The 11,426-nt window shown below is 34.9% G+C and overlaps 1 protein-coding gene across 1 annotated transcript; it reads left to right on the forward strand.

Annotated features, from left to right (window-relative positions):
* Nucleotides 1-1,086: 1,086 nt before the first annotated feature.
* On the forward strand, nucleotides 1,087-10,417 carry LOC121988741 (ruvB-like protein 1). The gene is made up of 12 exons (XM_042542342.1): nucleotides 1,087-1,290; nucleotides 1,540-1,728; nucleotides 2,113-2,244; nucleotides 2,393-2,542; nucleotides 2,933-3,088; nucleotides 7,945-8,079; nucleotides 8,203-8,268; nucleotides 8,348-8,454; nucleotides 8,893-8,992; nucleotides 9,104-9,195; nucleotides 9,959-10,028; nucleotides 10,110-10,417. The coding sequence occupies exons 1-12, from the start codon at nucleotides 1,210-1,212 to the stop codon at nucleotides 10,197-10,199; spliced, it is 1,368 nt and encodes a 455-aa protein (XP_042398276.1). The 5' UTR covers nucleotides 1,087-1,209; the 3' UTR covers nucleotides 10,200-10,417.
* Nucleotides 10,418-11,426: the final 1,009 nt, after the last annotated feature.

The raw sequence follows: 11,426 nt of genomic DNA on the forward strand, positions 1-11,426 counted from the left end.
GTGGGTGACACTTGACATCTTCCCATAGATCGGAGGAAGGTTATGCTATTAACTGATCACAAATCGTTAGAATATACCCTGACACACAGCAGATATTTTATGACAGGTGGTTATGATTCTCTGACTCTGTTGTCATTTTGCTGATCGAGCGAGAACAAGAGAACTTCTGACAGTTAGCGATCTCCAAGCCAGACCGGGGGTACATCTGAGTAGTCTGTCATATCCCGACCAGGAGCATCAGGTTAGTGTATATGAGTTTGCTGCGAGAAACCCCAACCAGTAGAGATGGTTCCTTCCCCTTCTTTCTTATTCCTGATGTTATTAATCTGACTTCTTGACCTGAGCATCCCGACTGGTTCACATTCTTGACTTGGACCTCTCATTCGAGTAACCTGTAGGAGTTCCTGACCTGCACATCTTGACCGCGCATTCATCTTGAACTCCTGACCTGGGCTCTTTGCACAAGTATCTATTCTGAATTCCTGATCGGGGCTTTTTGCCCGAGTGACTCTGACCTGAGCATCCCGACTGAGCATTCATCCTGAATTCCTGATCTGGGTCTTTTGCCCAGGTAACCCATCTAAATTGCTGGTCTGGGACTCCTGACCAAGTATTAGTTGGGCAACGACCCTGACTACTTCTATGTGGGGCGCTACATCTTCTTAACATCTGATTACTACGTTGTATTAACTTCTAATTACCACGTCTCTTTAACTCTATGCCCCCTTGACCCAATCCTACCTTTATGCATCGTATTAGAAATATTAAATAAAAAAATAAAAAGGTGTAGTGTGGTATTTTTGATCGTAAAAGACTAAAAAAAGATTTTATAAGATTTTAACCATTAAAGAAGCCTTAAAAATTGGCATCCAAGTAGTAAAAAAAGAGTAACATAGAGGATCATATCGAATATAACAAATGCTCATCATGGATTGTATCAGGCTTGGCGGACTCGAGTCTGGCACTGTCTCTCTCCTCGTGCTGGAGCTCGGGCATGCTGGGCCGGGCTAAGAGGGTCGGAATGCGCTACCTTGGCCCAATCGACATGAAGTGTTTATTTATCTCTCTCGGTGGAATTCCACTCCATTTGTCGTGCAAATTTGTAGGGCATCACTAGAATTTCAATACCTCGCTCGGTCCAAGCCGCGCGCTCTTTGTACCCCTGACAAGAGGCGACCCCAAGCTACGCGAAGCAGCAGCAGCAACTAAATGAAGATCGACGAGGTCCAATCCACCTCGAGGAAGCAGCGCATCGCTACCCACACCCACATCAAAGGCCTCGGCCTCGATGTATTATTCTAGCATCTCAATCTCTCTTTTGTTTCTTGTTCTAGTTCTTAGTTCCGGTTTTTAGGCTCTAGGGTTTCTTACTTTTAGTTTTTCTGATTTCGACTTTACGCCTTTGGTTGGTCGACTGCGGAATCTGGTAGGAGGAGTAGTCTTGCTAAGTGAAGTTACTCTTGCATGTCTTTTTCCTGCTTAAATATTGGCGGAAAGATCGAAACATGGTGTTTATATTGATATCTTAATGCCTGTTAGGCTTCCGGAAATGCAATTCCTTTGGCTGCGGGGTTCGTCGGGCAGGTGGCTGCTAGAGAGGCAGCGGGCATTGTGGTGGATATGATAAGGCAGAAGAAGATGGCTGGAAGAGCACTTCTGCTTGCTGGGCCTCCTAGCACTGGCAAAACTGCCCTATCTCTAGGCATTTCTCAGGAGCTTGGGAGCAAGGTATTCTCCGCTGCTAATCTTTTCCTATTCCTCATGAACCATCATGGAATTTCCACGTCAGGTTATAATTTATAAATTAACTATAGTTTGCCTTGATTCAGAATACTATACCAAACTAATGGTCAATTTTCACATTTAGTATTGATATACAGTTTTATGGCGTCTATAATGGAATATCATAATATGAAATTTGTGATACTCTTAGGGCCTTCAAATGTGACTGTTTTTGATGCCAATTAGAAACACAATTAGATAGTCAGTGAGATATCTTTACTAATTTTTGCATCTTGGAAACACTCATGTTGGATATGGTTTGTGTTAGTTAAGTAACCCTTTCATTTTTTTAGGGTTTATGTTGTTCTTTTACTGAACGTGATTTTTTAGGTTCCCTTTTGCCCTATGGTTGGATCAGAAGTGTACTCATCCGAGGTCAAGAAAACTGAGGTTCTTATGGAGAATTTTAGAAGGGCTATTGGTCTTCGAATTAAAGAAACCAAGGAAGTTTATGAAGGAGAGGTGCTGCTCACTAATTTTGACACCATAATTTTCAACTTGGTTCCTTAGGATAATGGATTCTCTAATTTCTTTGGGTTTTTCCTTTACTGCAAATTCTTATTTGTAATTCGTCTTTATTTCTTGTTTGACAATCTTATCCTTGTTTCAGGTAACAGAACTTTCGCCAGAAGAGAGTGATAATTTAACTGGTGGGTATGGGCAAAGCATTAGTCATGTAATCATTGGGTTAAAGACTGTTAAGGGAACCAAACAGCTGAAGTTAGATCCAACTATTTATGATGCTTTGATAAAAGAAAAGGTAATATAGTGTTTTTTGGAATGAATTTTCTTCTATCCTTTCTCTAGCAATTTTATAAAAGAATGTTGTGAATATATTGTTCTTTTGTCTCTTCTCTAGTTATTTCATGAAACAATGTTCCTTTTCACTATAATTATAGTTCAGAAAATGCGAGCTTCTTCAATTTTTTTTTCCTATTAAGGAGACTCTTTTACTGCTTAAAGATGTGGAAATTAACTTCAAATCCCGTCGTATTCTATTTCATCATAATAAGGCATATTTTAGATAGTTCAAGACATTCTATTTCCTCTATATCTTAAGTGGTTCCTTTATCATTCTGTCATCATACATGCTATCCAAGATTATATTTGTCATTCATTTGAGTTTCTTGTTATTTTAACTTCTTTGCAGGTTTCTGTTGGTGATGTTATCTACATTGAAGCAAATAGTGGTGCAGTAAAAAGAGTAGGTAGATGTGATGCTTTTGCTACAGAATATGATCTCGAGGCGGAAGAGTATGTTCCTATTCCTAAAGGGGAAGTTCATAAAAAAAAAGAGATAGTACAGGTACTTCATTACTAGTCTCTCAACCCATTTTTATGCTGACTATACATGAGTCGACATGTAGTTCCTTATTTTGTAATCTTGAGACTGAAAAATGAATGTCTTCTATATGGATATCATTTACATAGACTAATATCCACACTGTATGTCATTCAGAATGCTTGGGTTTTAATGTTGACATTCACATTGCCAATGGCTAATTAGTTTTACATCTTTGTCTATTTTAGAATCATTTAAAATATAGTATCCAGTACTGTTCTGCTATAATTTGGCTAATAAAATGATTTGGTTTTATGATCTTCTCGAATTCTTTTGCCATCTCCAGAAGCAGCCATCAATCAGCATGCTTGCCAATCTGTATGATAAATTTTGATCATTCTCAGGGGAGTAACCAGAGATTTTTTTTTTTTTATTTTGAAAAGAAGTGCTATTCTGTTCATATGGGAAGAGAATCAAAAGGAAATAGACAAGAAGAGATATTGGAGGGAAGCTACTTTTAGCCAAGTATTCACTTATATGATAAAAAAATGCCCTCGCTGTCAATTAGATTTCGGAGTTTGTCTTCCATCCAGAAAGTAAATGATTTTTTTTACATCTATCCTGCATTACAGTAAAATATTTCTTAAAAATAGTACATAAATTAGTAAAATTATTAAAGATATTATATCATAGAATTGAAGAATATGAAAAATTGACATAATAATAGAAACATTAAATGTCACTTCAATAATTAACAAAAATAGTATAATGTTATAAAGTTAGTTTTATTGATCATGCCACATTTAAATAATCTGTTAATTTTCTCCATAATATGCTATACATTACCGGGACATTTTGTTACTAATTTTTTTTGGTCAATATTTGTTACTACTGAAGTAATTTTCACCTTTATAGATTTGTTGTATTGACATCCATATCTACATGAAAAGGTAGTATCATAAAAACAAGTTGGACATGGCAAAATGGCAACTTTGTATAGGGATCATAATGGAGGAGCCTCAGAGTCATGTTGTTATGAGGTTTTCTTCACAGTAGGTCTTAAGTGGGGTGCAAATATGTTCTGACAATTTTTTTTTGCATCACACTATTCCTCTACATTGAGTCCCAGGAGGATGCCGAGCAATGAATCATGGTGAATCACCCGTGTTGATTTCTTGATAGACATTCCTATTCCTTTTATTTTCCATCCTGTTCTGGTGAGACGTGGCATCCCTGAGTGAAGTAGACGCCATACCCATGGCAGAATATTCTCTTAGTCACTTAGATTCCTAAGAATTGAGAGCAAATTGGCTAATGCTTGCATCCTAGTTGTTTAGTAGTTGTAAGATATGGAGATGAAGAGGGAATGAGGGTCTAACGTCATGCAATTTTAGAATACAGCACTTGATTCTAATCTTTTCAAGCTTGGATTTAGTTAATGTGGAAGGTCTGCTATAAAACTTGTCCCATTTGAAGCTTTTTGCTCCCGTATGAATCTGCTTCTAATCTTTTCAAGCTTGGATTTAGTTATTGTGGAAGGTCTGCCATAAAACATGTCCCATTTGAAGCTGTTTTCTCCTGTATGAATATTTTTCGCTTCAATTGATTTTGGATGCAGAAAAGAACCAGAATTGGCGTTTGCTGTTCCAACAAAATGAATTTGGGAGAATTGGATAGTGCAAGTTGGCTGAGTTAGGTTCAGTTTAGCTGAGATCGAATTCAAGATAAATATAGGGTTTAGTTTGGCTGAGGTGATCTCAGTTGGAGAGTAGAGCAAGAGCAACTTTTGGATTTAAAATCAGGCACATGGAAGGGGTGTGCATGTTGTGTAGTGCATGTGAAAATGAAACTCTATGTAAATAATTAAAGCAAGGATGTGGTGAAAAAGAATAAGAACAGCAAATGCTTATTAAGGTGGTGAAAAAATACTCTGGTAAAAAATTAACTGAAAGAAAATTTGGGTAGAGAACTTCTGCAGCCGAAATTTGTTTAATTAGGAATGTTTTATATAGATGACATTGCCATTAAAAGGAAGAAAGAAGTTAAGTAAGGTCGTGACTAAACAATGACAATAATTATAGAAGATTGTGTCTCAATTGAGGCTGTGACGCAAAAACACTTCATTAAAATTTATGTGAGGAGGTAACTGGTATGGGTAAATTGCCACTAATTCTATGAGCCACTAGATGGACAACACATGTGAATTGAGGCGTTCAAAAGTATGAACATGGGTTAATCTGTGTGTCTTAGGGGCAACGAGTTAGAAGGAGATACATGGCTTGTTAAGAGCGTGAATAGTTAAAGTCCACCAAAAAAACATTCGGCATCCATCTGAGCACTAAGCTACCTGAAGTGCTGCCATTGGCAGGGCACATATTTTGTGGCCCATAAAAAGGGAGCCAGAGTCATGTGGAATGAGACTTTGCGAGAGAAAGTTGTTATAGTACCTCTGTGACCTAGGCTATTTCTGGGCAAAAACTACCGGCCACTTTGGATCAATGGCCACTTTGGATCAATCATCTAAGAATTTGCCAATTCTGGAGCTATTAATCCTGATTCGCCTTATCTCACAATCTAGTGCTAATTCAATCCCAGTCATTGAATGTGACTGCACTTCAATTTTACCTTGGTCAAACTGGTTGTCACTTGGTCAAACCTAATGCACTTTGATTGAATTCCAAGCAATTCTACCATACTTAGCCAGTTCCATCGTCCAACTAGACCAAACTCTCCTTTACCCAGCTTCCTTCAGCTAACTTCTTCAAATGAGGTCTAAGCTAAACTTGAGTTAATAGATTTTTGTATCTGTTATAATTTTGACTACAATATTCGTTTATAATGGAAACCACAATTCCTTCTCAGCTATACACAACCTTTTCTCTATTTTGCCCATACATACATTACAAAAATGTGTTTTTAACTCTAGCATACTTAAAATATGTTATGTCTCTTGTAACTCAATAATAAAACACAAGCTCAAGTCAAAATAATAAAACCATATAATATCTCTTCTACAATTCACAACATATGTATAATTGCCATACGTTCAAAATTACCATATAATGAACAACCCTAAATCTCTTAACATTTACACAAGGCTATAGTTGCATGCCCCCCTGCATAACCACACAAGAATTCAATTACTCTAAGGGTACGTTTGATTCAAGTTATCATATATAATCTTGTTTATGTGATTATCAAGTAATCACATAATTGAGGTTATGGAGAATAAAACATAACCAAATGTTATTTGGTTCAATGTAGGTAATGCAACAAAAACTTATTTGTTTGAAGGTTTTAATGAATAATCTAATTTAATATTTTACTATATTATCCTTAGTTACAAAATCAACCATATATATCTTTTAAACTCTAAGTTTTTTTTTCCCACATTTTTCTTTATTTTTATGTGTTTTTTTATTTCTTTTCAGTTTTTTTTAAATTTTTTTCTGTTTTTTAATTTTTTTAATTTTTTTTGTTTTTCAAATTTTTTTCGTTTTTCCATTTTTTTTAAATTTTTAAATTTTTTTTACATTTTTTATTTTTTTTACGTTTTTTTCCTATTTTTTATTTTTTATTTTTATGTTTTTGTGTTTTTTTCTACTTTTTTTATTTTTATATATTTTTTACGGGGTTTTTATTATTTTTTACATTTTTAAAATTTTATGTTTTTTATTTTTTCTCCATTTTTTATTTTTTTTACGTTTTTTTCTAGCTTTAAATTTTTTTTAATGTTTTTTACAATTTTATTTTATTTTTTTAAAAATTTTATTTTATTTTTTATATATTTTATATTTTTTCTTACATTTTTCTTTTTTATCACATTTTTCTTTTTTTATCACATTTTTGTCTTATTCGAGGGTATTTTGGGCAAAAAAATTTCGTTAACCCCGGAATCAAGAAAAATCTCAGTTTTATGAGGTTTTTCGATTCTGGGTTGCATGCCTCTTTTGCTGACGTGTCGGGCATGGAACATTACTCGGGAATCATCGATTACCTAAGCTAAAGAGGGTTTTCGTTGATAATCTTAGATGAATAACCAAAGTTATCAAGAATAACCCCCAACCAAACGCATCCTAATGACTTTTGCTAACTTCCACGCTCTCATCTTCTTCTCCCTCTCTGTATCCTGGTCTTTGCATAGGGTTAGTTAACAACACACCTGACCACGCTGTCATCTGCTGCTCTACCTGCTTGCAACTGCCTGTCGATCTTGTGCCATACTCTTGGTTTCACTCGAAACTCCCTGTTCTACTGTCTACTCTCTGAATTAATTATGCTATCTTTTTCAGATCACTTAGATGTAGATTCATAAGATAGGGAGAGAACCAAGTTTTACATCAATGATTTCACAACAAAAATAAATAAGCATTTACCAGACCTGAATATTTATGACCTGAATATTTATGACCAAGTTTTCAGATCACTTGCTTCAAGCCAATGTAGCCTTAATTGTTTCAGAACACCTCTTAAGAGGATATTTTGACGGTAATTATTTGTAACTGCAAATACTATGTAGTGGTAATTGGGTTGTAAGGGCCTTGCTAACTGCAACAAAAATAAATAAGCATTGACCAGACCTGGATATTTATGGCCTATTGCATGCAATGCTTGAATCCAATGTAGCCTTTATTGTTTCAGAACATCTCTGAAGAGGATATTTTGACGGTAATTATTTGTAACTGCAAATACTATGTAGTGGTAATTGGGTTGTAAGGGCCTTGCTAACTGCATACTGCTAGACATGATGTACTCTAATGGTCATGGCAGCACAGTTATTCACAATGAATGATTTCATCTATTTTGTGGTTTCATTTCTAGAAGTAGGTCATGCAAGCATGATGATAGCAAGTGCATAACTCTTTCTAATGGTTTCCTAGGATGTTACACTACATGATCTTGATGCTGCAAATGCTCGTCCACAAGGAGGACAGGATATATTATCCCTTATGGGCCAGATGATGAAGCCTCGTAAAACTGAAATCACTGACAAACTGCGACAAGAAATTAATAAGGTTTCTATTTATGACACTCTTATATTGTGCTTCCTACCTTTTATTCATATAAACTTTTCCCTAATGTCTTTTAATATGGTGATATGTTTAATAATAACTGAATTTAAAACTTTTGTTGTTCAGGTTGTTAATAAATATATTGATGAAGGCATAGCAGAGCTTGTTCCTGGTGTGCTGTTTATTGATGAGGTAGTTGCTTCTGCATTTTTGGGATCTCAGCTGCTTAGACTTGAGTTTTTTCATCTGAAATATTGCAATTCTTGTGCAGGTTCACATGCTAGACATTGAATGCTTTTCTTACTTAAATCGTGCTCTGGAGAGCACAATATCACCTATAGTGATTTTTGCTACCAACAGAGGAATATGTACTGTCAGGTATGAGAACATACTGAGTAGGTAGATGTAAAAAAAGGAAAAAACATCAAGTCCAACTTTGGCTTATTATTATGGTGAATAAGGACCTATATGACTGTTGACTAATTGAGAGAATATTGATGTAGAATGACACATTTTCTCTGAATTTGTGAATTTTGATTTACATTTTTTTTATTTATATATTTTTCGGATCCTGGAAACAACCTCTTGCTTTGCAAGGTAAAACTGCGTATAATGGATCTTTCCCCGGGATCCCGCATGGCGGGAGCTTTGTGCACCGGGCTGTTTTTTTTTTAAATATATTTTATGAATTTCCATCATGTCCTTGAATGCTCACTGTTGTTTTTTAGACTTTTCCTTCCTAGCCATTTGGCCTTTCATGTCGTTAGGCCTTTATAGTGCCTCATTCTGATTTGTTATGATTCTACTTGTGCTCAGGGGCACTGACATGACTAGTCCACATGGCATTCCTGTAGATTTGCTAGATCGACTGGTCATTATAAGGACAGACACTTATGGTCTCACTGAAATGATCCAGGTTTTTATATCTGCTTCCATAATGCCATAAAATGACGTTATACATAGCCATAAGATGAGGACTAAACTTGTTTATCCTTTTCAATTTCCAATTGCTTGTGATCTGGAACAGATATTGGCTATTCGAGCTCAGGTTGAAGAGATTGATATAGATGAAGACAGTCTAGCTTACTTAGGGGAGATTGGCCAACAAGCATCATTAAGGTATATATAATGTATTCCTTTTTCCTATACTTAGTGTGCATGATGCTTATTGGAATAGCAGAGCACCAATGTGTAGTTTTAATATAAATATATCATCTGTTCTATAGTCTTCAATTATGTGGATGCTCTTTTCCTGGTTCCTTGCACTTCACAATCATTTACGTTGAAGGATTTTGCCAACACAACCGTACAACTTATGTTTTACTTCCTTTTTCTTCTCATTTAAAATAATGAAGTAAAAAGTAATGAGCCGGTAAAACTTAATTTCTTGTCATGTTTACATTTGTTTCCCCAATATTTGGTATTATTTATATTACAATGGTGAATATTTGGATTTATATATTGAAATAAATTTCAAGCTTCTTTGTTGTCTTTGTTCACCTTCTTTGATTTGTTCTCTTTTTTCCTTTCTTTTATTCTTTCCCCTTTCTTTGTAGCACTTCATAAATTGATATGCTGGATCTTTTTTGTGCATTTATTTCGTTCTCTTCATCATTCTAGATGAGTGACATGACCAAAACAGCTGAATATGATTCGGCAAGAATATTTGAACGCCCCAATATGCTGAATATCGATAGTTTGGAGCGTGCTTCAATATTGAAATTGAATCTCTCTTTGGTTTCTGTTTTTTTCTTTTAATTTTATTTCAAGGCATTTGGCAAATCCTTGGTACGGTGCTTCTTGTGCATGCCATTCCGTTGCACTATCACTTATGTTTCCCATCTGTATTTTATAAGACTAACTGAACTACCAACTTATTCAGGCATGCAATCCAGCTGTTATCCCCTGCAAGCATTGTGGCCAAAACTAATGGAAGGGACAGGATTTGCAAGGTAAGAAGGCCTACATTATAGCCTCACTATCAGTCATTTACTTGTAGTTTCACTCTAATAACCCCCTCGCAACTTTTGCAGGCTGATCTCGTTGAAGTAACTACTCTGTATCTGGATGCTAAGTCTTCTGCAAGGCTTCTTCAGGAGCAGCAAGAAAGATACATTACCTGATTAGATATATCCCCCCTTGATAGCTCAGGTATTGTCTTTTCTTTGAAGAGACAGAGATGCCTAGTTTCTAACGCCGTTTGGTTTGTAGTATGAACGAAACATAGACTTTGCTTCATCTAGACGACATCTTGAGGTGTGCGCATCAAGAAATACACCATCTTGTTGTTCATGTGAGAAATTCTGATTTCATAGTGATATTTGTTTTTGATCTCATATCAGACATGTAGAAACTGCATTTGGACTTTTGTAACTATTACAGAGATAGTAGGAGAAACTGCATCAAAGAAAAAAAAAAAGGTGGTGGTGTATCACCTGTGTCATGGATCATATCTTCAAGTAAATTTTGTCGTTTTTCCAAAACAGAAACACATGGACGATGAGAGCTTTACAATCTAATTAAATTAATCTAAACTAACTCGAATCTGTATAAATTGACTTTGGTTTATCGTTCAGAAATTGATTCAAACTAAATAAGTTTATAAATTAAGCTAATACAATCTGAAATTGTCCATCTATCTCAGTTAAATTCAAGTTAAATTGAATTGGTATAGTATTTTTTAATAAAACAATTTTTTATAGCGCTAATATGATAAATTTCATGCTTATAATTAAAATTCTAAATATATAATCATTAAAATCTATTCAAAATTGTTTCATACTTCAAGTTAGAGTAAAAATTTATCTAATGCTTTACGTTAAAATTACCTGGCTCGCTGATAACTTCATCCTTTCCTGTAACAAATGCTCTAACTTAATTGTATTTCAAGTAAACCTGTTTAACCAAATTAAAAAGTAAATTTGTTTCAGATTTTTTTAGTCGGACCAAATAAAATGGACATTCTTATTCCCAGACAATGTCCAATTTGGAGATCGGAACGAGTTCAGGATCTTTGATCATGAAATTTAAAAAAAAAACCTCTCGATTAACTACTTCCAGAATCTGTATAGCTCTAAAGATGGAGATTAAATATTTTTTAATATATTTTTTTTTTCAAAATGAAACACTCTTTTGGTGATAATTAAATAAAAAAATATTATATATATTTGCTTTTTGTACATATAAAATATACAAGGGACGATTTAGGTAATTAGAAACGGTAAGTGCAGGTGATTCGTTAAATACGGCACAGATGGTATGTTTCGTAACTCGCATTCATTACTTCCAGTGGTGATTCAATCAATAATACGGAGTTCCCTTCTAACGAATCTGGTCCATTTTCCCGTCCA

Source organism: Zingiber officinale, chromosome 1B, assembly GCF_018446385.1.
Source record: "Zingiber officinale cultivar Zhangliang chromosome 1B, Zo_v1.1, whole genome shotgun sequence".
NCBI classification, from domain to species: domain Eukaryota; kingdom Viridiplantae; phylum Streptophyta; class Magnoliopsida; order Zingiberales; family Zingiberaceae; genus Zingiber; species Zingiber officinale.

What these genes read in the sequence shown, in the direction of transcription:
- LOC121988741 (XM_042542342.1), top strand. Translation starts at nt 1,210, where the DNA reads ATGAAGATCGACGAGGTCCAATCCACCTCGAGGAAGCAGCGCATCGCT. An exon ending in AGAGGAATATGTACTGTCAG is followed by an intron (nt 8,455 to 8,892) that starts GTATGAGAACAT and finishes ACTTGTGCTCAG; the next exon opens with GGGCACTGACATGACTAGTC. An exon ending in GTCTCACTGAAATGATCCAG is followed by an intron (nt 8,993 to 9,103) that starts GTTTTTATATCT and finishes GATCTGGAACAG; the next exon opens with ATATTGGCTATTCGAGCTCA.